Source organism: Barbus barbus, assembly GCF_936440315.1.
Source record: "Barbus barbus genome assembly, chromosome: 22".
NCBI classification, from domain to species: domain Eukaryota; kingdom Metazoa; phylum Chordata; class Actinopteri; order Cypriniformes; family Cyprinidae; genus Barbus; species Barbus barbus.
The window spans coordinates 15,774,866-15,798,699 of NC_136750.1; the positions used below are offsets into that span (position 1 = coordinate 15,774,866).

The 23,834-nt window shown below is 36.1% G+C and overlaps 2 protein-coding genes across 3 annotated transcripts; one reads left to right on the plus strand and one right to left on the minus strand.

The window, feature by feature from the left end:
- Positions 1-540: 540 nt before the first annotated feature.
- On the minus strand, positions 541-11,940 carry LOC306888741 (caprin-1-like). Of its 2 annotated transcripts, none has more exons than XM_079447164.1 (18): positions 11,760-11,940; positions 11,061-11,240; positions 9,292-9,354; positions 9,127-9,213; positions 8,738-8,976; positions 8,115-8,197; positions 5,211-5,360; positions 5,052-5,104; positions 4,107-4,190; positions 3,802-3,966; positions 3,622-3,730; positions 3,456-3,517; positions 3,226-3,336; positions 2,929-3,072; positions 1,972-2,125; positions 1,429-1,632; positions 1,224-1,330; positions 541-1,091 (listed from the first exon to the last, which is right to left on the minus strand). In XM_079447164.1, exons 2-18 carry the CDS (start codon positions 11,238-11,240, stop codon positions 1,005-1,007), a joined length of 2,082 nt encoding a protein of 693 aa, XP_079303290.1. In that variant the 5' UTR covers positions 11,760-11,940; the 3' UTR covers positions 541-1,004. The 2 variants fall into 2 exon arrangements, with proteins under 2 accessions (XP_079303290.1, XP_079303291.1); XM_079447165.1 differs by having other exon boundaries at positions 548-1,091; positions 1,429-1,629; positions 11,760-11,898.
- Positions 11,941-17,182: 5,242 nt separating this feature from the next.
- LOC306887996 (rhombotin-2) lies at positions 17,183-23,530 on the plus strand. The gene is made up of 3 exons (XM_079446081.1): positions 17,183-18,288; positions 19,399-19,614; positions 20,967-23,530. The coding sequence occupies exons 1-3, from the start codon at positions 18,248-18,250 to the stop codon at positions 21,187-21,189; spliced, it is 480 nt and encodes a 159-aa protein (XP_079302207.1). The 5' UTR covers positions 17,183-18,247; the 3' UTR covers positions 21,190-23,530.
- The last annotated feature ends 304 nt before the right edge of the window (positions 23,531-23,834 follow it).

Genomic DNA, 23,834 nt, shown 5'->3' on the forward strand with positions numbered 1-23,834 from the left:
AATTGTATTTTTATATAGATTTGTGCCGTGTTGTCCTCACAGTGTACAGATTGTGTTACATTCATGATTTTTGATTGTAATTGTTGCATTCAAAGTGTGAGCGCACGTTTCATGAAAATAAGTTTCCTTTTAAAGCCTTTTTCTTTAGCCTTTAACTCCAATATCGACATATTTCAATTTTGTTCAACAGATCACCAACTGTACCTACATTAGTAGTAGCTTATATAGAAGCAGCATAGAAAGGGAAACCCAATTATACAGCAGAGAATCCTTCGTTTTTGTAATAAGCTTCAGACAGCTTCTTGTGCAAGACTTGTATATGAAAATAAAACATCTCGAATGTATTAGCATACGATTCAAATTTGTCTTCTAAAAAAAAAAGTAACTAAATAGCAGTACTTGTAAGGTCCTTCAGGTTGATAGGCATAAGGATACAAAGTATATTCACATCCAAAAAAAAAACACATTGTCTGAGTTGATACTGTAATCATGACTGGGGGGGGTGGGGGGTGGGTGGGTACAAGACCCAAACAGCAGTACAGCATTTAATGCAACACATCTTTATTGAAACTCTTGAAGCAATATCACTTTACAAACTGAGACTCTTAATGTACCAAAAGAAACATTTTTGAACTAAAATTGACTAGTGTGAACAGAACAGTGGGGCAGCAAGAAAACTCCCAATCTTGGACCATTTGTGGCAGGTATGAGGTTTATTTTATTCATTTATTTATTTTTATTTCCAACAAAAAAATAAAATAAATTATGTCTTTCAAGTTCACAGGTATCTGTTCGAAACGCAGGGTAGGTTTAAAATCTTGACACTGGGTTTTCAGCTTGCTTTCTGAATCATAGAACCATTTTCTCCATTTTAACATATCAGGGCAGATGTTGTCCGATCAATTCCATGAAGGTGAGAGAAGGGGGGAAAAAACAGCCAGGACATATGCACTTCAGTATTTCAATGTTCACTGTGGTCCAGATCTAAGCTCCGTTCACAAGGCTCAAGACCGCATAGCTGGAGCACTTCCTCGAGAAATCCCTCGAGCCCCTTGGCTAGCACCACGTTTATAGTTCTGTTGGTAACCATCCTATGGAGAGACAAATAAAAGGATTAAAGAGAAGACAAATGTCAATGTCTCAGCAGTATTTTGAGGAAGTGTTGAGACTAATGCTCAAACAGTAAAGAGAAACTTATTAACAGCATCAAAATCCGAACTTACCCGCTGATAGCTGCAGTTGGAATAGTCCCGCGGCGTACTGAATTGGGTTTGTCCATATCCAGAGTTTGCAGAGTTGGAGAAGGGTGGGCGATAACAGTCATATCCCCCTGGAATAAACAAAACCTCTAATGATTCATCCATCAATGATGAATGATTAATGAAAATCCCTGTATACTACTGCTACAAACACGATATTGATCTGTACCTCTGAAACCACTGGATGGTCCTCTGTAGCCATTGATCATACCACGCGAGTTACGAGGACCTCCACGAGAAATACCTCTGCTGTTGTAGAAGGACTGAGCCTGGCGGCTGAATCCATTGCCCTGGCCACCTGACTGCAGGGATATGGGCTGGGGGCCAGTGGAGTTAGGGAGTAACTGGTCTTGAGAATGGAAGGCACCAACTACTGTTAAGACAACAAAACAAAACAGCTGAATTAAACATGTTTATGTATACTGCAGTAGTCGTCGTAATCAAACATTCAATCAGTCAAAGTCAGAGTCAAACATGATGATGCGTGTATGAATATGTATTTTAAGGGGATAACTAAAAAAAAAAGAACTAATATTATTTCAATAGCTTACAAATGGCATTATGCAGGACACAGGGAATAGTCAAAGTTTATATTATTGGTTCCACAGCTGCTTGCTTCCATGAGCCACATGTTGAGAAGTGCTGACTATATACACAGGATTATATTGTGGGTATTAAAATATGATTGAGGGATTCCAAAGATTTTCCTCACCAGAGGTGAGCTGCTCTGGCTGCATGTCTGTTTGCTCCACGGGGTGCTGTGTCTGGTTATTAAAACCCTGGCTGTAGCTATTCTGGTATTGGCTGGCCTGCTTCATTGATTCTGTATCACTAGCTGGTGGGACAGGCGCATTAAGGTTGAACACCTGTCAGGAAGAACAGAATGAGAATAAGTAAACATGTAATATTAGGCGATAGAGTATACAACACACAAAGTGTGTTATCTAAAAGGAATTCTTCACCATAATATGAGAATTCTCTTCCTTTACACACCCTCATGCCATCCCAGACAAATTACTTTCTTCAGACAAACATAGATGATCAGAAAAAAAATCCATCTGGGACATCAAGTTGATGCTTCAAAAAGTGAACACCATGGTAAATCATACGATTCCCATTGATGAATGTCTTAAAGCGAAATGATACGTGTAAGAAAAACAAAACTTTCATCTTTTAACGATAAACCATTGATACCAGCCAACTGTAATATGAGCTCATGTTTGATGTGTGACACTCAAACAAGAAGTGACGCAGAAGCACAGTTGGCCGTCAGTTCTCGATTGAGTTTCACAACGTGCTGACGTTTATGTCAAGCACAAACTCAAATGTTAGTTGGCCCAGAAGCGATGGTTTAGAGCAGGGGGTCAAACTTAAGCTCTACAGGGCTGGGGCGCTCCAGGAATTAATTCCAACCCTGCTCCAACACACAAATCATGTAGTTTTCAAATAAGCCTGAAGAACCTGATTAGTTGAAAGAGGTGTGCTTAATTACTAATTACAGAATTTGATTTGTGTTTATCTAAAGAAAGTCATTAATTCGGGGTGGCACGAGGTTACATAGATGAGAGAACTTTAATTTTTGGGTGGAGTTTCCTTGTAAAGAAGAGTCTTCCTGATTTTACCAGTTTAAAACATTCTTAAATTAGTCGTTTTCATTCAGGCATGTTACCGTTTGCATGGACTGGAATGGGGCTGCGTTGACATTGATGCCACTGCTGTGCAAGGGTTTGGATCCAGGCTGGATCACCTGGGTCTGGGAGGCAGGAGGGAGCGTCGAAGATGGAGGCGGCTGCTCTGTCAAGGGAATGGAGGCCTACAGAGGACAAGCAATTATTTTATTTGCTGAAAATTACTTGATGCACATTGTGTAGCAAACTTTTGTTTACATTAGAAAGCTCATATTCTAGTTACACAGTAATAAACAATTTGGAGAACTCATGAAACAAATGGGTGCTTGATAATTTGCCTGAATAGGATCAATGGAGTCTGTCTGTGGTCGGGGATCTGTTGCGTGAGAAGACTGGTATATTGGAGGCGGTGTGGAGAAGGTTTCTGGTGATGGAGAGACCATGGGGATCTGCAGACAAAGTAAATTCACACACTTACCTTTACACAGATATAAAGTCAATACTCATCTTTCTTTTCCAGACAGTTCAGCAAACTCATTTCCATCCAGAAGAACTTGGCTACACTCACTTGTGTGGGTTCAGGCTGAATGCCAACAGCAGGAGGCTGGGAGAGACGAGACTCTGGGTGAGCTGCAGGTTGAGAAACCAAAGCCCAGCAAAGTTAGGTTGATTTAAAATCCTTAACCCATAAAGCTAACGGAACGACCATGTGGTGGAACTACGTATATACATACCTTGTTGACACACCATTGGCGGCATCTCCAAACTAGGGATCGGCTTCATAGGTTGCGCCAATACAATAGCCGGATCAAGAGACTGTCCATCAAAATCAAGCATGGAGTCCTGGGAACGAAAATTGCATTTAGTATGCATACAAACATATGCCAAATAAGACAAATCTGCAAAAAACCCACCTGCATGAAGTTGTATGGTCCCTGCATCTGTGCCATGAGATCCTGAACCACCTGCTGTCTAACCACAGGGTCTGAAGGGGGTGTTGGAGTTACTGTGGTCAGAGGATGGGGCTCTGGGATGACAGGGCTGGGGGCGGTTTGAACCGGCTGCATGGAGTTAACCACCTGTAACAGATCCAATAGGCTTTAGACATTAAGAGTCAAAAAGGCTGAGAACCACTGACGTACTAATCCATACACAAAATATGAAACATGGGCAAAAATAAGTCCACATAGGTTGCAATGCAGTTTCTAGAGCAGCTTACCTCCGTCTCCGCACTCCATTCCTCGCTTTGTTCCTTATCGCCAGTACTGCATGTGCTCTCCAAAACAAACTGCCTATTTACAAACTGGAGAGAAAACAAAATGTCAAGAAAATTATTGGTAATCAAGAGGAAATTCAGCTTAAACTTTTTAACTTTAACCCTGAGAAAGATCATACAATTATAGGGTTCACACACATTCATTATGTTCCTGAAGTCAGTTCCTTTTTGCACCAAAAACAGCTGCATTTTACTTTTCAAACCAGTTTGCTTTGCCAAATCCATGACAGTATGTTGCATTTGAAAAACAGTGTTAATTTAAAATCACTACTAATACTATTCCACTATATAGTTATTAATATTCCGAATTAGTTTTTTTTATATTTTCAGTTCTCATTTTAATTGTAGTCGAGGTTTTCGTATTTGTTGTGCATGATTTTTATTAGTTGGTTTTTAATATTTAATCAAACATTTTTATTTCAGTTTTAGTTTCCATTACATTAAGTTGAACTAAATGAAAGCGAGAAATGATGCTTTGGAAATTAGCTGAATAGAATTAATTTTAATTAATGTTTACTCTTCCTCCCCCCATACTGTTTGATTTCCTTCTCTGTGAAAGGTAACAGTTGCGCAGCACTTTGTGCATCATGCAAATAGTGGTATTTCTGCTTTTTTATACTATCAGAGGGTGAATTTGCATTTTCATTTAGCTAGTCAGCTTTTTTTCTGCATTGATCAGAACAAACAAATCGTATGTGAAAATTAGAATTTTTGCATTTTGTTTAGTTTCATATACATATATATATATACACACACATATACACTTTTTTTTGGATTGGGGAGGATGAATATTGCACGTTTTCATAGTGCAGTGAACTGTCAAAAATCACTCAAATGTGACCTCTAAAGCTTGCATCTTACAAAGTGCATTTAACCAACTTGCCTTACCTCGGTCACCTCAATTGGAATGGGTTCTGCATACGCTTCTGTCATTTCACCCTCTATTAGGAGACATCAAAGTCAGTTTTCAGAAACTACTCTGTATTGCAGCGCTGTCAGAATGACAGTCACTCGATTGAGCAACATGAAGTGAGTTTTTTTTTTTACCCATGTTGGGAGGGTGCTCCTCTGCTTCAGACACTTCCACTGCAACTGTCTGCTCCTCTTCCTCCGTGCAAACTCCGTTCTGATGAGACTGCACTCTGTCAAAGTAGCCGCTCTGCAAAACCCGCTCCAATGTGTCATTCAGTGCTTTATCTGAAAGACAAACATTTATACTCTTATTCAAATGTTTAGGATTAGTAAGATTTGTTTTTAAAAGAAATCTCATGCTCACCAAGGATGCATTCATTTGATCAAAAATGCATTAAAAACAGCAAGTTAAATATTACAATGACTTTTCCATTTGAATATTTTAAGTGTAATTTATTCTGGTGATGAAAAACTGAATTTTCAGCAGCCAGTCTTCAGTGTTACATGATCCTTCAAAAATCTAATATGTTGATGGTGCTCAAGAAAGACTATTTCTTTCGAAACAGTGATACTTTTTAGGATTGTCTGAAGAATTAAAAAAAAAATTATATTTTATGTAACAAGTGTTTTTACTGTCAGTTTCGATCAATTTAATGCATCCACACAGAATAAAAAGCTGCCCACTGACAGTTTTAATGGTAGGTTTATTTGAGCAGTGAGAGGCAGAATAACAAAAAATCCAGAAAAACACATTTAAAAAAAAAGTAACAAATTGATTTGCATTTTAATGAGTCAATTAAGTATTTAATCCCTTCGCAAAACATGACTTAGTGCTTGGTGGCAAAACCCTTGTTGGCAGTCACAGAGGTCAGACATTTCTTGTAGTTGGCCACCAGGTTTGCACACATCTCAGGAGGGATTTTGTCGCACTCCTCTTTGCAGATCCTCTCCAAGTCATTAATCTTTCGAGGCTGACGTTTAGCAACTCGAACCTTCAGCTCCCTCCACAGATTTTTTATGGGATTAAGGTCTGGAGACTGGCTAGGCCACTCCAGGACCTTAATGTGCTTCTTCTTGAGCCACTCCTTTGTTGCCTTGGCTGTGTGTTTTGGGTCATTGTCATGCTGGAATACCCATCCACGACCCATTTTCAATGCCCTGGTTGGCTTCAATGCCCTGGCGGTACATGGCCCCATCCATCGTCCCTTTGATGCGGTGCAGTTGTCCTGTCCCCTTAGCAGAAAAACACCCCCAAAGCATAATGTTTCCACCTCCATGTTTGACGGTAGGGATGGTGTTCTTGGGGTCATAGGCAGCATTCCTCCTCCTCCAAACACAGCGAGTTGAGTTGATGCCAAATAGCTCGATTATGGTCTCATCTGACCACATCACTTTCACCCAGTTCTCCTCTGAATCAGTGGCAAACTTCAGACGGGCCTGTACATGTGCTTTCTTGAGCAGGGGGACCTTGCGGGAGCTGCAGGATTTCAGTCCTTCACGGCGTAGTATGTTACCAATTGTTTTCTTTGTGACTATGGTCCCAGCTGCATTGAGATCACTGATAAGATCCTCCCGTGTAGTTCTGGGCTGATTCCTCAACGTTCTCATGATCATTGAAACTCCACGAGGTGAGATCTTGCACGGAGCCCCAGACCGAGGGAGATTGATAGTTATTTTGTGTTTCTTCCATTTGCGAATAATCGTACCAACTGTTGTCACCTTCTCACCAAGCTGCTTGGCGACGGTCTTGTATCCCCTTCCAGCCTTGTGTAGGTCTACAATCTTGTCCCTGACATCCTTTGACAGCTCTTTGGTCTTGGCCATGGTGGAGAGTTTGGAATCTGATTGATTGCTTCCTTCTGTGGACAGGTTCTTTTATACAGGTAACAAGCAGAGACTCCCTTTAAGAAAGTGTCTAATCTCAGCTCCTAACTGTATAAAAGACACCTGGGAGCCAGAAATCTTGCGGATTGATAAGGGATCAAATACTTATTTAACTCATTAAAATGCAAATCAATTTATAACTTTTTTTAAATGTGTAGTGGCTGGAAGCTTTCCAAGGCAGGGCTACTGTAGGTGATAGATTTGAGATATTTTTACACTAGTTAAAATTAAACAATCCTGTAAATATATTAGCAGTTTTTTAATGCACTTTTTAACTGGCCATTAACATTAAGACTACTATACATCTCAAACTTGTGCATAAATGAAAATTTGACCTATGGTTTCCCCTTATTGATCAAGTGATCTTTCAAAGTAAGTGTCCTTGGAGAGTTTCCCCCAAGTACATAGCTACAGGATCACACTCGGATACAGAAGACATGGATCATGCCACTCCACCCACTGCTGAGTCAGCACATGCATCATAGCCGAATACTGCAGTATGCACTACCTTTGCCCACATCCATGTCTTGCTTTAGTAAATCTTTGGTAAAAACTCAAATTATGCTGACCAATGTATGCAACTTTCTATAATCACCATAAAGGTTTTGTTTTTTTAATTAAAAGTGCATGTGAAAGCTTAATATAGTTAATCATTTGTTCATATAATCATTTATTTGGTTGTTTGGTACTTGGCACTTTGTTACTTTAAGGTTGTGGAATGGGGTGGGGAAAGAAAATGCATAATTATGCATATACGTAATTGTTTGAACTGTCTAAACAGGTTTGAAAAATTTATAAAATGCGAAAAAAAAAAAAAAAAAAAAAAAAAAAAAAAGCATGTGAAAGCTTTCAAAACATATTACAAGATTTTTCCTGAAAATTCAAATATAAATCTCCTTGTACCAACATGCACAAAAAATATAATTGGATCACAAGGAAAAACTATTTCCAGTACAGTTGGATACTTGTTTATACTTCGCAAGGAAAGAAAAAAAAAAAAAAAAAAACGGCTGAACAAATTCACCCTTTAAAAACAACAAAAAGCTGACATCACAAAATCATAAACCTTACTAATTTCATTTTTAACTTCCTGTGCCTGAATGTTAGGAGTTATCAGACCCTAAAAAGGATGATTAAAAAGTCCATTAGACATACATGTTGTTCCTGCTACAGGCTTGTCCTTCCCCTCTAAAAGTTCCCATAAGTGCTGTGATGCTTCTTGATACTGGTCAGTTAACCTGCAAGACATAAAAGCATCCCATTATAAATATACAATCCAAAAGATAAGCAGAGAGGAGAAAAAAATAAAATAAATTTCACACAAACTGCACTAAATTCATATGGATCTCTTTTATAAGGTCTATGAACTTCAAGCATCAAACTTTTGGAGAGACGGACTTTCAATGGATAGACAGAAATCCCTTGTGTTACATAAAAAACCCTTAATTTTCCAATTTAAACTAAAGTCCTTTGTGTCCCTTGTGTCCTTGTTTTTTAAGGGGAGTAAACCTTTAAGCTTTCCTGGACACACTGGCAAATCGATAATAATTAAGTGCAGTAACAGTTACAAAGACACTGTCAAACTTAACATGCTCTGCCAATGCTGAAACCTCAAGCTGTCTGAAATGTATTCTGTGAGAGATCCAAATGTATCTAAAACTCTCGTTACAGTTGAAAGAACACCACATTTTCTGTTTGTTTACAGCATAGTTTTAATTTGCAAACAATTTCGAAAAGGAGAAAAGTAGTGTGGATTGGGATGACACAGTTGACTTCACCTGATGTTTTGGTCACGTTCAGGCCCCACAAGCTTGTAAAACTCATCCAGGGAAGTAAGGTCACTCTCGGTAAGCAGCAAAGATCCCCCGGCTCCTTGAAGTAGCTCTTGCCGCACACTTTCATCCCCAAGTCGGTCCAGAAGGAACTGCAGCTCCAGAACCCGTTTCAGCTTTTTCTGTTCCACCTCTTCACGCTGGAGTTGCTCACGACGTGCTGCTTTCTTAACACTCTTCTGGATCTATCCAAAGCAACAGATTGCGGGAGACATTCTCACTTATGCATAAACCTTTCAGTAAATTTCAGGAGTAGACCTACACACATTCCCAAAAGTATAAACTGTAGGTCCTCAGGCTACGGAAGAGAGCAAATTAAATTTTCATGTACTCACTTCTTGACCCAATGCCAAAAAGCTCTTGTGCAGTTCCCGTGCAAACTCAAGGTTATGGATTACCTCCTGGTACTTAGACAGGGCTTCCTAGATTGATTTAGAAAAAGGACAGACTTCAGGAATCTGAAACAATTAATAGGCAACAAAAAGCTGGCGTTTACCCACCAGCTGGTCCTGGTTGAGACGTTCCCCTTTTATGTTTCTGTCCTGATAGTCATCAAGCTTGCTCTGCAAGAAGACAAGTGACAAAAAAAAAAAAAATAGAAATAAATTTGAAAAACAAACAAGCCGTATAATAAAATGACAGTACGATGCAGTCATCTCACAGGTTTATGCATTAATTTCCCATCTCAAAATCCAGCTGAACACATGACAGAGATAAAGCAGACGATCAGGCCATTCAAAATAAATGTTTGCCTCTCAGAAAAGCGAGAATACAAATGAGTGTGTGCATATATCATTTTAAATTCTAGGGTCAGTAAGGTTTTGTGTTTTTGAAAGAAGCCCGGCCTTCAGCGTCACCTGATCCTTCAGAAACAATTGTAAAATCAAGATGTTCTGCTTAATATTTTTTAGAAAACAGTTATAAACTCATGATTCTTTTAATAGAAAGTTCAATATGGCAGCATTTAATTGATATAGATTTTCTTGTAACATTATCCATGTTTTTCAATGTCACAATTTTACGCATCCCTGACTGAACTGAAAGACAAAAACCTTTGAAGAACATTGTACATAATTGCAATTATGAAACTAATTTCCAATTCAAAGTGGATCAAGAGTGAGGACTTTGTTCCAGAAAGCTGCAGCATGTGGTTGAGTTATGTGGAGATTATCCCATTTCAGTTGGTGAGAGATGGGGTAAATTCACTTTCCACAAACGCATAATGTTAAAACCGGACCAATTTTTTTGACTTTTTGTAAGTCAAATAAGGCATGAGGCCATAACTGTTCTCTAAATAAATTACTTGAAAGAAAGGACAGTGGCTAATCACTTTACAGAAAACAAAAATCACCACTTTTGCTTTGAAACAACATGAGGGGGGAGTCAATGACAATTATTGTTTCCCCCAGTGAATTATCGCATTAACGAAATATAACCTTAAATTTTCGACACACAATCATAAAGCCAGTAAATAAACCAATATAAAAGCAATGTGCTGCACTGTCACCAAGTTAAAAGTCTCCCCTGCGGAGCTAAGAAACCTGCAGGATCCAAAGGCGCTTACCGTGTGTCCTGAGGACACATTTACCTCGGCAAGACAAGCCGGAGACAATCCAAAACAATAACTCATTTAAAAGCATTTTGCTCCCCATTTATATCATGCTTAACCTATAACAGGACGCCATGTTAGCTTTATCTCCATGTGCGTGCGAAACAAACAGTGATCGTAGAAACTGACTAAAAATGTCAAGAAATAACGTGATTATATAGAGATGGTAAACAAGTAACTACACAATACATTCATCAAGAGAAATTGAATAATAAAGTTGACGGCTGGCATATGCTAAAACTACAAACGCTAGCCGGTTAGCATTTGTGGCTGGCGATACAAAGAACAGTTAGGGCACATAACGATAAGCGATTTGCCTTTACATTTAAAATATTGGGTCATACACCATGACATATAATGCATATAAATGGAGCAATGGTTTCATAAACGTGTAACAGGCCTGGATAGATTTCCCTAAAACATGACATGAAACATGACATATTAAACCCATTTACCAACAACAAGTCATACTATTGAGATCCAAGGATGATGTGCGTTTACTTGCATAGTCAAAAGAAATGTATATAAACTTCTTCAGAATGTGTGAAATAAATAAAAAAAAAAGGCACGAGGTTAACAGGGGAATGAACTCTGAAGATGCGGGACAACAAAAACGTAGTTTATCCATCTATTAGTTATGTTACAGAGAGAAACCAGTACCTTTTTCTTCTCCATATTGCGCACTTTCTTTTCAAGAACCACCAGCACCTGCTTCAGGGCCTCTGATTGGGCTCCAGTCAGCTGGCTGCTGGCGGGGATATGGTTCATTGATCCGGGAGCAGATCCCAAGTCTGGGCTGGCAGACTTCATAGTCCTGGTGCCATTTGTTGCCGAGGGCATCTAATCAAGGATCAAGCATAAGTTTTAATATCAAAACAGAACAAAAAATAAATAAATGAAGGCATAAAATACTAAAAACAGCCGAGTGAATAGCAGTGAGAGTTCAAGTTGCTGTGATCTTTGATGGTTTCATTTTCGATCACGATCATCTTTCAATCAAATAGACCAAATCTGTCAGTAATGACACCAAGATATTAATCACACATGTTCAAATAGTAAGGTAATCATATAACTATTATATGACGAAATAATAAAGACGAGATTTTGTCTGATAGTAAATTAGCAGATTTTCAGCTGGACCCGACAGGGAAGTATTATGAATAAAATCCTATCCAAGTCTATATTTTTCAATAATTCAATGATAAACATTAAAGATATTTCTCAAACGCTAGAAGTAAACAACAACATTCCAAAACACTGTCATAGCAACCCATTGTCCGCATATTAGACTGAAACTGTGTCCAAATCAGCACAAGATCCAGACTCTGTATAACGTTCACGATTCAAATATGTGCTCACCTTTATGCGCAATATGTCCAGAAGGGAGAAAAGTAATCTTCTAGAGGCAAATAATCCGAAGCGTTGGTTGTGTTGCTTTTATTTTTTCTTCCAATTAACTACAGGATCCGCCCCGCCGGCCTCACCGACAACTGAGAGCGAGTGAAAGGCGAGGAAAAGGTTTATAATGAGGAATGGCCCCGTTTAGAGGCGGCCAGGATTATGCCTGTGCCTTACTGACATTTATATGCAGGTTATTATTACTTTTACTTCTTTTACGATGAATATACAAATAAAATATAAAGACTATTTATTAAACGCATAGGAAAGAGTCACGAAGATGGCAGAAAATACTAAGATTTTAGTCAGTTGCAAAGCAGGCATACAATGACTTCCTCTTTTGGATTTGTCACTAAGCACGTGTGAAACGAACAAGGAAAATGAACGGAGGATTTAAAATGTAAAAAAACAAATAATCAAAAAAACAATTCTTCAAAATGTGAAATTTAGTATTTTGTTTTGGGACTGTGTTTTATTTTATTTCGCTGATAAGGCTATCTTTTTTTCATTTTTTTTTTCAATATCATAACTTTCTTATTATTGTTGTTTATTTTCCGGCTAAAATATGAGGTTTTAAACGACTAAACAAGTCCCTACAACGTTATATCGTTACTTAATGTAGTTATTTAATGTAAATCAAACTATGATCCAGCAGATGGCACCAGACAGATGGAAGTGAATGCATGCAGTCAACTCGAACTTTCTTTCCACCTATTAAACCCATTCTTATTCTTTCCATGGTTATTCTTCTTAAAAGAGGAATAATAGAAATAAAAACCCTGCAAAAATTAAATATGTACATGCAATAAATGATTACAAAAATTGCTAATTAATATTTAATCATTCACATTTTCTAATTTATTTGTATCAGGTTGAGTACATTATGAAATAGCATTTTGTGCAAAATAAATTCTGTTCTCCTGTTGCATATGTGTATCTTTTCAATCTTATGAAGCATTTATCCCTTACAAGAGGTATTTATATTCCAAAAGTATTTTCAATATAAAAAATAAAGCTTTTTTTGCTTTCTTCTTTCTGTAAAACTATTCAATTCTTTCTGTATAAACTATTCAAAGTTTATCTTTCTGTATAAACTTCTTTCTGTATAAACTATTCAAAAACCACGTGAATACAGTTGCGTTTGGCATATACAGGAAGCAGTTAACATGGTTGCTCTGCTCTTTGATAGCACTGTTCTATTGAAAGGGTGTTTTCTTTCAGGAATAATTCAGATTGGAGGAAGATCTCATGGGAGAGTGAAGCTCTCTTTCAATGACTGACTCATTTCCGCTCTCTGTTGTGTTTAGTAACAGCAGCAGCGGTCCTCAACTTTTAAAGTCTATTAATATATCTATCAGTGTCACAAACGAATTCTACTTTAATCACTGATCACTTGAAGTTTACAATCAACAAATCACAAACTTGTAGTCACAAAAATGTTTTTACTTCGTCCAAATAATGGTGTTCACACAAGCTTCTCAAAATTGAGCCAACAATAGTTAAAGCTGAGATTAGGCAGGAAGCATAGCCTGGCTATTGCTGTTTCAGAGTATATCCTATCAGAGAGTCAACAACACATCCAGGAAATACGCCTAACTGTGATTACTCAGTCTGTGATGGATCTCTTCTCCAATATGCTAAAGGCATGCACCGTAATTAAAACAGAGTGTGTCAAACACATCCAATAAGAGAATGTGTTTAAGTTTTTTGTTATTGAGACGAGCCCTGTTCCATGGCAAACGATCAGTCAATCCAATGGCATTTCCTATTGGGGCAGGGCTTTCAATAAATCATAGCCTCTCTTGCAGAGCCAACATAAAAAGAGACTGATATCCTGAGTTTTCAGGCTATTGACTTCTAAATCCTAAACATGTACTTTATTCAGCAATCATTTACTGTAAACGTTTGCATTTGTTCTGATATGAATGTTACAGTTAAACTGTTGACAGTAACCATTGACTTCCATAGTATTTTTCTCCCATACTATGGAAGGCATTGGCTTGGTTTGGTTACTAACATTCTTTAAAATATCGGTAACACTTTACTTTATTTAATGCATCATAAATGTAGTTTTAATGCATTAATTACTCCTTGTAATGCACCTTATAATGTATTGTACAGTCTCATGAATAATTGTAACCACAGTTCAGAATCAGAATCAGAATGAGCTTTATTGGCCAGGTATGTTTACACATACAAGGAATTTGTTATAGTGACAGAAGCTCCGCCTCCACAGTGCAACAGAAAGACAGCAACAGGACAGGACACAGATAATAAAAGAATAATATACAAATATACAAATAGGCTATGTACAAAGCAGCAAAAACACAATATATAATATAGACAACTATGTATGTACAGGTCAAGTATGTGCAAATTAGAAATGAGAAAATAAAAATAAAATAAGTGAGTGTGGTGAATGGATAATGTATTATAGTTGTGTGTTCAACATAATACATTCTAACATTTATCAATTCATTGTTATGCATTTTAATTTCTGTTTTAATTATTTCCGACATTATATAATGTATTACAACGCACATTATGAATAACTGTAATGCATTATACCTTTTAATAGCCCTTTAAATGCGTTATACATGAAGACTTTAAGTACAGTGTTACCAAAATATCTTATTTGGTGCTCAGCAGAAGAAAGACACACACACAGGTTTGGAACAACATGAGGGTGAGTAAATGATGACATAATTAGCATTTTGGGTGAACTATTCCTTTAAGGCCTTTATTAGCCATCTTTGACCTTTGACCTTTATCCCTGTAACATTCAACCATTAATCAAATTACTGCAACAGGTGTACAGTAAAACATGTTTTATGAGTTATTCCTTTTTTAAATGCCGAGTAAATTATTTTTTTCCATATCACAGTTGAAATTTACACTATTATGCTATTTTGATGTCAGTGAAAAATACATTTAGGCCATTAGATTTCATGCCATAAAACATACAATTTGGGGCAAATTGGCTGATATGAAAAACAAACATAAAAAAAAAGAAATTAAAACTATTTCTATTTGTTAACTGTTTATGGATGGAACTGTTTAGATTTATTTCAGTTCCGTGCTAAATTAATTTCAGTTTCTGCAGAAACAATAGTATAATTTTTGCTGAAATCCATTTCTTAGACAAAGAATATTTTTACTTTGCACAATATTTTGTCTTGCTGTGGCTCTCAGACTTTCATTGAATGTTTTTTGCACATAAGAAATATTGCATACATGAAACACAGCATTTTTAGAAAATACTTAATAACATTTCTACCATACAAAGATGTTGCAAGCCGTGTTGATATGTTTACTACATCCCTAATCATTTATGAAGGAAACCCACCCTGAGTTAAGAAAGCTTTTCCTGCCAAGTAGATGAGTTGACAGTCAGTGGTTTCCGAGGCACTGTCTCAAAAGCCCTTCACCTATCAAGCGGGGGCCATCTGGAGTTATCCAACCAATCAGAGTCCAGCAGGGTGATCAAGTGAAACGAGTAGGAAGTCAGCATGGCTCATACCACCCCCTGCCAAGGTTCATCTGTGCTCATTTCCTGTACATCCTCTGGGTTTGCTGTGTCCAATCCACAGGAAATGGTGAACGCCTTATGCACACAGTTTAACAGCTATTAAAAAACAAACTGTCGAAGCAAACAAGTAATGGTTAAAGTCATGTTATCATCTGCATTCTTGGGAAATCATATACATATATAAATAAGAACACACACATACTAGAAATTTTTGAATGTCATCAATTATTATTGGTGTTCAAATATAAATAATGGTTATTAATATTATCAATGTTGAAAACAATTTTTGCTGCTAAATATTTTTGTGGAAACTGATAATTTTTTTTTTTTAAATTTGGGATTCTTTGATGAATAGAAAGTTCAACGAAGGGCATTTATTTGAAACAGAAACCTTTTGTAACATTATAAATGTCTTTACTGCCACATTTGACCAAATGACTTTACTGTCACATTTGATGCATCCTCGCTAAATAAAATATATATATTTTTTTTCTGGCATTCATTTTAAAATATTTTGAATAGTTGTGCATCATGGTTTTTGCAGAAATATTTATGGGATTTTATACAATTTGCTAATTAAACGTAATTTAAAAAAAATTCTCCCTATACTCTCATCTGAACTTAATTTTATTTAGGATGAAATGTAGTTTTTTGAGTCAGAATAGTAAAATTATAGCTGAAGGGCGATCATTGACCTCACAGGGTTAGGGCCAGATTGGCACAGCCAACATTTGGCTGAGATACTGCCACTGAAGACCCCTAAGCATTGATGATGTTTGGGACCCATTCAGTGTTGTGCAGAGCGTTTTATCTCCTGGCCCAGTACTGCTGCTGACACTACCCGAGCTGCTCTGGCAGGAGATAAGAGGAGTTTTCTCCAACGACATCAAGCAGAGATGAGTGTGAGGAGATAGATCAGGAGAAAACAGTTTGAAAGAGCCATTTGCTGTGTTTGTTTGCTGCATTGCAATTACAGATGAATGTGTTTTCATATAACCATTGTGAATTAGGGCACAGGTTTTTGATCTTCTAGAGATGACACGGACCCCCAAGATTATCCTCATGTGAGGGACCCCCCCATCATAAAATGTAAAAGATTTAAAATGTATTTTTATTTTTTTGTATGAAGGCACAATTTAGACTGTAAAAAGTAAATATTATATATACAGTATGTGACTCTGGACCACAAAACCAGTCATAAGTATGGGTATATTTGTAGCAATATAGTATTTTTTTATGCCAAAAATCATTAGGATATTAAGTAAAGATCATGTTCAATTAAGATATTTTGTAAATTTCCTACCGTAAATATATCAAAACTTAACTTTTGATTAGTAATATGCGTTGCTTCATTTGGACAACTTTAAAGGCGATTTTCTCAATATTTAGTTTTTTTTGCACCCTCAGATTCCAGATTTTCAAATAGTCGTATCTCGGCCAAATATTGTTCTATATAATGTATAATATATATAATGTATATAAAATCGACCCTTATGATTGGTTTTGTGGTCCAGGGTTACATATATGTTAAATATTATTTGGAAAATATTTAGGTTACATAAGTTTTTTGTTGTTTTTTGTTTGTTTGTTTTGATCTAACTTTACTTATTTTTTTAATATATTTTATAATTCATTGATTCATAATCTATTTTGTTATTATTTATTTCATCCATTTATTTATAACATTTTTTTATTTAAACTATTTATTTTACTTCTATAAAATTTTATTTTAATTAAATTTTATTTGTTTGCTTTAATTTTATTTTTATTGTTTATTTATTTATTTTTACATTTTTTAACACCTTTTTTTCTCTAAACATTTCCACGGACCCCCAGCACTCTCTTGTGGCCCCCAGTTTGAAACCTCTGTATTAGGGTTTTTTAAAAGGCAGTTGTTGTATAGGGGCTCATACTCAGAATCTTTTGAAGGTTTACATCACTATTGCCTAAAGGAACAGTCTATAAGCTTTTCAGCTAAATTTAATTTAATCAAATATATAAAATAAATAGGACTTTATTATAAAATCATATAACAAATTAATAATAGGGCCTACATTATATAAATGATAGAATTTATTATAAAAATTAGAATACTACTTAGTATAGGCTACATCTGACTTACATAATTACTCAGGGCTGCCTACAACCCTTAGGAGCCCAGGTCCCCCTTGCAATATTGCAGCTGTGTCCTTGGATTTTCCCAGTGTTTTCATAAATATTCACGCACTGTTAATTACATGTGTTTGCAGCTTTTTCCTCAATCTCTTTCATGTTTGGATGACAGGTATGTGATAAGGAGCCTGTCTGTTTGAGCTCGTGACCTCTCCAGTCACGAGCCGACGGCTTTATAATTGACTGGTGACTTGCGGCATGTAGGAGCGCTATTTCCTCTCATTGTCGAGCGGTCGTGAGCAGGAAGTCGGAAAAGAAAGCAGAAACTGAGGGGGCAGGGCCATTTAAAAATACCTGCTATCCTATAATAACGGGACCACAGACAGCAGCCCTACGGGACAGTGCTGTGGAGACTCGCAGCACCAAATGCAGCACAGAGGAGAAACCACGCTTGACGCAAACGCAGTTGCTCTGGAGTAATTAAACAACGCGGCTGGGGAACATCTGCCTATCACCACATATTGCTCAGAAATACATAGGTTAGGATGAGGATTGAATGCGTGGAGACAGAAATCTAATGCAAAGAAGCTATACGTTGCATACTCTTGGGATTTAGCATGCATAATGTGTGCTAAAGGTTGTAGATCTTTAGTGCGCTAAGAAAGCAGCGAAGCAGGTGCATCTCTGAAGGTGCATTGAGCAGGACGTGGATGGTCTTTCAACACCGCAGACGGCGAGACTGGGACATATTTGACTGGAAGTGCGCATATCAAATGTGCAATTGAATTATTCCTGAACAATATTTAATATGGCATCTACAATTGAACGGAAAACACTGGAAACGAATGAGTAAGACATCTATATATTGTTTGGCTTTCCATTTGTTTATTGTTTTTGTTTGTTGGCTAGACAACAAGTACAACCAAAATAGTGCAATAGCCTATATTATGGAGCCTATTGGTTATAACAGCGTTTGCGCTTAGATTAATCATTAAGTCACAGTACAATTTTGCCAATATTAGTGATCAGACGATTATTTGTAATATCACTTTTGGACTAATTTAAAGTCTTATTAACTAGTATCGCGAGTTGCGCATAAAGGATAGCCTACTATTAATAATGAAACACTACAATAAAAAAAGAAAAAAGCGCAATATATATATAAATATTTAAAAAATATGATCAAGTTAAGTTAGGCTATGTTTTATTCCTATAGCTCCAGTTGTAGCTAATATAGGACACTTTTTAGGGAAAACTTAAGATTTGGCACACATGGCAAGATCCTAAAGAAAGTTGCAATAAAGTAACATAATTTTGTATATTGTTACCTATTTTTATTGGGGGTAAAGGAATGATATTCCAAGAAAAATTAGTCTTATTAGAATGGGGACACTGACATGTAGCCTGATGATTTAAATGACTAATAATCTTAATAATAGACCACGTTCATAATAGACCCTTTAAATATTATATGTACCAAATATATTTTAAAAATATTTGATATGCTTCCTTTATTGAAGTTTTGACACAGATATTATTCAGAGTGGATTAAACAGCTCTGGTCGTTAAAAAACGTGAATTCAAAACAGTCTGCACTTTTGCTTATACGTAACAATGGTGTATAAAATAATTTAAAAAAATGGTCACAAATATTAACCAGTGGGAATAAATGGGCTAATTTGAGTATGTGTGCAGTGACCCAAAGCGCCTCATTTGCTTACATTTTCTCCCTTGGGATCACGTGGCAGTAGTTACATCTTAAGCAAACATTTATTTATAAATCAAATGTAGGTACATTTAGAAAAAAAAGTAGCGCACCTAATTGCCAATTTTATCCGTATGGAACACACATAATAACCAATAATGTCTTATGCTAGTGTTTTTAATAAAATACGCACTAGGGCCATCTGGTGTTCATAATAGCATATCGCATATTTGAATGTAAACCCTAATCCGCAGGGAACCCGTCGACGAGGTGCTTCAGATGCCGCCGTCACTGCTGACCTGTGGCGGCTGTCAGCAGAGCATCGGGGACCGCTTCTTCCTCAAGGCCATCGAGCAGTACTGGCACGAGGACTGCCTGAGCTGTGACCTCTGCGGCTGCCGCTTAGGGGAGGTGGGCCGCAGGCTGTACTACAAACTTGGCAGGAAGCTGTGCAGGAGAGACTACCTCAGGTAAGACTGGCAGGCCTGGATCGAACTTTTCATTCTTTATTAACCCTGTGAAGTCTGACATATGTAATAATAGCCTAATCTTTAAAAAAAAGGAAAGAAATGGAACCGTTTATTAACCCTAGTATGTGTTTCAAATAGGCTATGTGTTTTATTAAGTGTCAAATACTTGCATGCTTTTATGACTCATATAATATGATATTGGAACCCACAGCCTACTCTACAGTCTACTCAGTATCATTCAGAGATGCAAACTGAGTAAAAATATGTAATTTAATGCAGATGCTGATATTCTTATGGCCAAAATGAAGAAATTCTGATAGCTTTTCATGTAAATCAGTGAGATCTTTATAAGAGTATAGCAGATTTCTTACATTAAATGCAATCAATTTTAATGTGGCAGGCAAATATAATACAGTGGTATACAATGATGACTTATGTGTTGATACTCAGATTTGTGACCCTAGACCACAAAACCAGTCATAAGGTCAATCATATGAAAGCTGAATAAACAAGCTTTCCATTGATGTCTGGTTTGTTATGATAGGACAATATTTGGCTGAGATACGACTATTTGAAAATCTGGAATCTGAGGGTGCAAAAAAATCAAAATATTGAGAAAATCGTCTTTAAAGCTGTACAAATGAAGTCCTTAGCAATGCATATTACTAATCAAAAATGAAGTTTTGATATATTTACGATAAGAAATTTACAAAAAGTCTTCATGGAACATGATCTTTACTTAATATCCTAATGATTTTTGTCATAAAAGAAAAATTTATAATTTTGACCCACACAATGTATTGTTGGCTATTGCTACAAATATACCCCAGCGACTTAAGACTGGTTTTGTGGTCCAGGGTCACATATTCAACAAGAGTTTTCTAAAAAAAGAATGAATAGATATAGGTTCAACCTGAAATATTATTAACAGAAAAAATGTCTACTTTTTAAAAAATCTGTAAAGATATCACAGCAAAAAGACAAGATTACCACGACCTGAAGGAGAGGCATTTTTAGAATGATAATAAAAAAGGCCTTTTACTTGCTAAAAAGTTATGTAGTAGTCAAGATTTGATCATAATTTAGAGGTCTTAGAAATGTATCAAATATGATACAGTAGGCTTTAAAGGGTTAAAGTACATTATTGGCAAATCATAATTTATAAGTAAATGAACAAACATGTATTGCATGCATATGTCTGTATTGCCTCACATTAAAACAAATATTCTTGTGAAGCAAATAATGTGCTTAAGGCTTTTGCACATGACTATAAAATCATATATTAAAATCAAGTGGTTGTCTATCAAAACCTTCTTTCAGGTGCAAATATATTTATGTTTCCTTCTCTGTAGACTGTTTGGTCAGGACGGGCTCTGCGCTTCCTGTGAAAAGAGGATCCGGGCTTTTGAAATGACCATGCGTGTCCGTGACAAAGTCTATCACCTCGAGTGCTTCAAATGCGCTGCCTGTCAGAAACACTTCTGCGTTGGAGATCGCTACCTGCTCATCAATTCAGACATTGTGTGTGAGCAGGACATTTTTGAGTGGACCAAAATGAATGGCAGCATAGTATAGTGTTCTGCTAAAGTCCTAATTGAAACGTAACATCCTGTCAACATTTGCAACAAACCCTTTACTAAAAAATAATAATTATATTTCTGGCTCCAGGAGCCACCATCATGGACATGGTATAAACTTTCATCTCATATATTTGAGAAAAATTGCCACCAGCAACATACACTTGTTTTTTTATTGGTGTATTTTTAATAACAGGATAAATACAGTTTGTAATGCATTGCAATAAAAGCAGATTCCCTTTGCTACTTTTACAGAAAGTTAGATTTGGACTATAGTGTTATTTGTTTTGAAGTAACACAATTGCCATAAAATGTGAAAACATCTTTCTTAGAGATGAAATAAAGAAAGTTGCTTGTAGACTCTGGGTTTTCTTCCTTACAGGAGAGAGACTCACTTACCAATAACAACATATTACAAGAATAGAAATTGCTTATAACAAATGCAGCAATACTTTAGATTAGAGAACACATATTCATTATTAACTATGAGTTTCTCCTCAACAAACTCCTAATTTGCTGCTTATTAATAGTTAGTAGAGTTGTTGTTAAGTTTAGGTTTGGGTTAGTTAAGGGATATAAAATATGGTCATGCAGAATAAGGCATTTTTGTGCCTAAAAAGTACTATTAAGTAGCCAATATACTAGTAATATGCATGCTGATTTATAGCTGCTGGAACTAGTTAATAGTGAGAATTTGTCCTAAAATAAAGTGCTACCATAAATGCTATTTAAATACATACTTCACACAATAATGTCCAGTAGTGTGCAAAAGTTTGGGGTTGTAAGATTTTTTTCATGTATGTGAAATCTTTATTTGATTAAAAATTATAAAAGGTTTTCTACTTTAATGTTTTAAAAATGTCATTTATTTCTGATGTCAAAACTGAATCAGCATCATTACTTCAGTCTTCAGTGTCACATGATCTTTCAGAAATCATTCTAATATACTGATTTAATGCTGAAGAAACATTTCTTTATTTTTATTTTGTGATGTTTAATATTTTTGTGGAAATCATGATACTTTACATTTTTAATGATTCTTTGATGAATAGAATGTTCAGTAGAACAGTATTTTTTAAATAAAAAAATATTTTTTGTAATGATGTACAAGTCTTTACTGTCACTTTTGATCTATGTGGCGCACCTCATTAATTTCCTTAAAAATCTTACAGAACCCATACTTTTTAACCATAATCTGTATCAAAATCAAACTAGGTGTAGTATGTTATTTCATGTAATTTTGGGGAAAATGTTTAGGTTATGCAACTCACTTAAGTAAACACCACTATCATATACACTAGTAGGCCTACAAATTGAGAAATGAGAACAACTGTCAGATACAATCTAATCACAGCCAGATTAAAGTCTGATGCTACAGAGAGAAAGTTCTCGTTTATCCAGTCAAGTTGGATACAATAATGTATGCCATATTGTCCTATATATTCATACCCTTCTGGGGTTCACAGAGTTCAGGAGACCTGCGTGAGGGGAAAAGCCCTGTCATGGCAAAGGAACACATCTGAAAGCCACAGGTTCTAAACAGAGTTAGAATGCTGTTATGTGTTTTCCATCCCACTGACCAGCTTTGAAGGAGTTCTGGTTCTGAGCTTTACCAGAAGCAAGTGTTGAGACAGAAGTGAATGCTGCCCTTCACTAAGCTGGCTTGGGTGGACTGACCACATTCACTCGACACAGTTACAGACATTTTTGTTAGTTGTACCTCCTTTGCTGGCTGCCTCCATTAATTCATGATTCAAAACAGGCCACCATGCCACGAGGGGAAATTGTGAGGGAAACTTTGTGAAAAGTTGTTGTTTGTGGAGCCTTTGGTGATTGGCAATGGTGTTCTCGCTCTAAACAGAGGGGGGCGCCAAATATCCAAACAAATGGTCATCAACAAAAAAGACAGCGTGTGAACAATTGATAAGCAAATATATGGCATGTATGATTCGCTTAAAATGTCAAATAATTTCATATCTGAGTTTACTAGAAACTGCATAAACTTTGATATAATAATTGAAAATGTACACATTCAGTTTTTATTGAAAAATATTTTTATTTGAGGAAACTTTTATATTCCTAAATATTTTCATAAATGGCTTATTGTTTTCTGTTTTGCAAAAATTATTCTGAAATTACCGTAAATCTTTGAGCTTTACAAAAATAAAAAGAGGAAGAAGAATATTCAGTTTATGAAATATAATATCAAGACATTTTAAGAATAAAAGATTTTCACAGAAGCTGTTGTTTTCACGTTATTTTTGTATTATTAATGTTTGTATTTTCTTATTGTATTTGTTGCCTTTTTTTCATAAATAAAAAAAAAATGTTATGTATATATATTATTTTATTCTTTAAATATTTTTTTATTTAATTCTAGCTTCTTTAATTATTTCAACATCATTATGTATCCTGCAGTATTTTACATATCTCTCTGGATCTAGGTTTACATTAAAAAAAAATATATATATATAGGGGATAGTGGGGCTTGTTGTCACACATTTCAGGCTATATTAATTTTCTGTGAAGACAGAATAGTTCACCCAAACATGAAAGTTGCTTTAAATTTACTCACCCTCAGGCCATCCAAGATGTAGATAGATTTGTTTTTTCAATCACTTGCTTAATAATGGATCCTCGGTG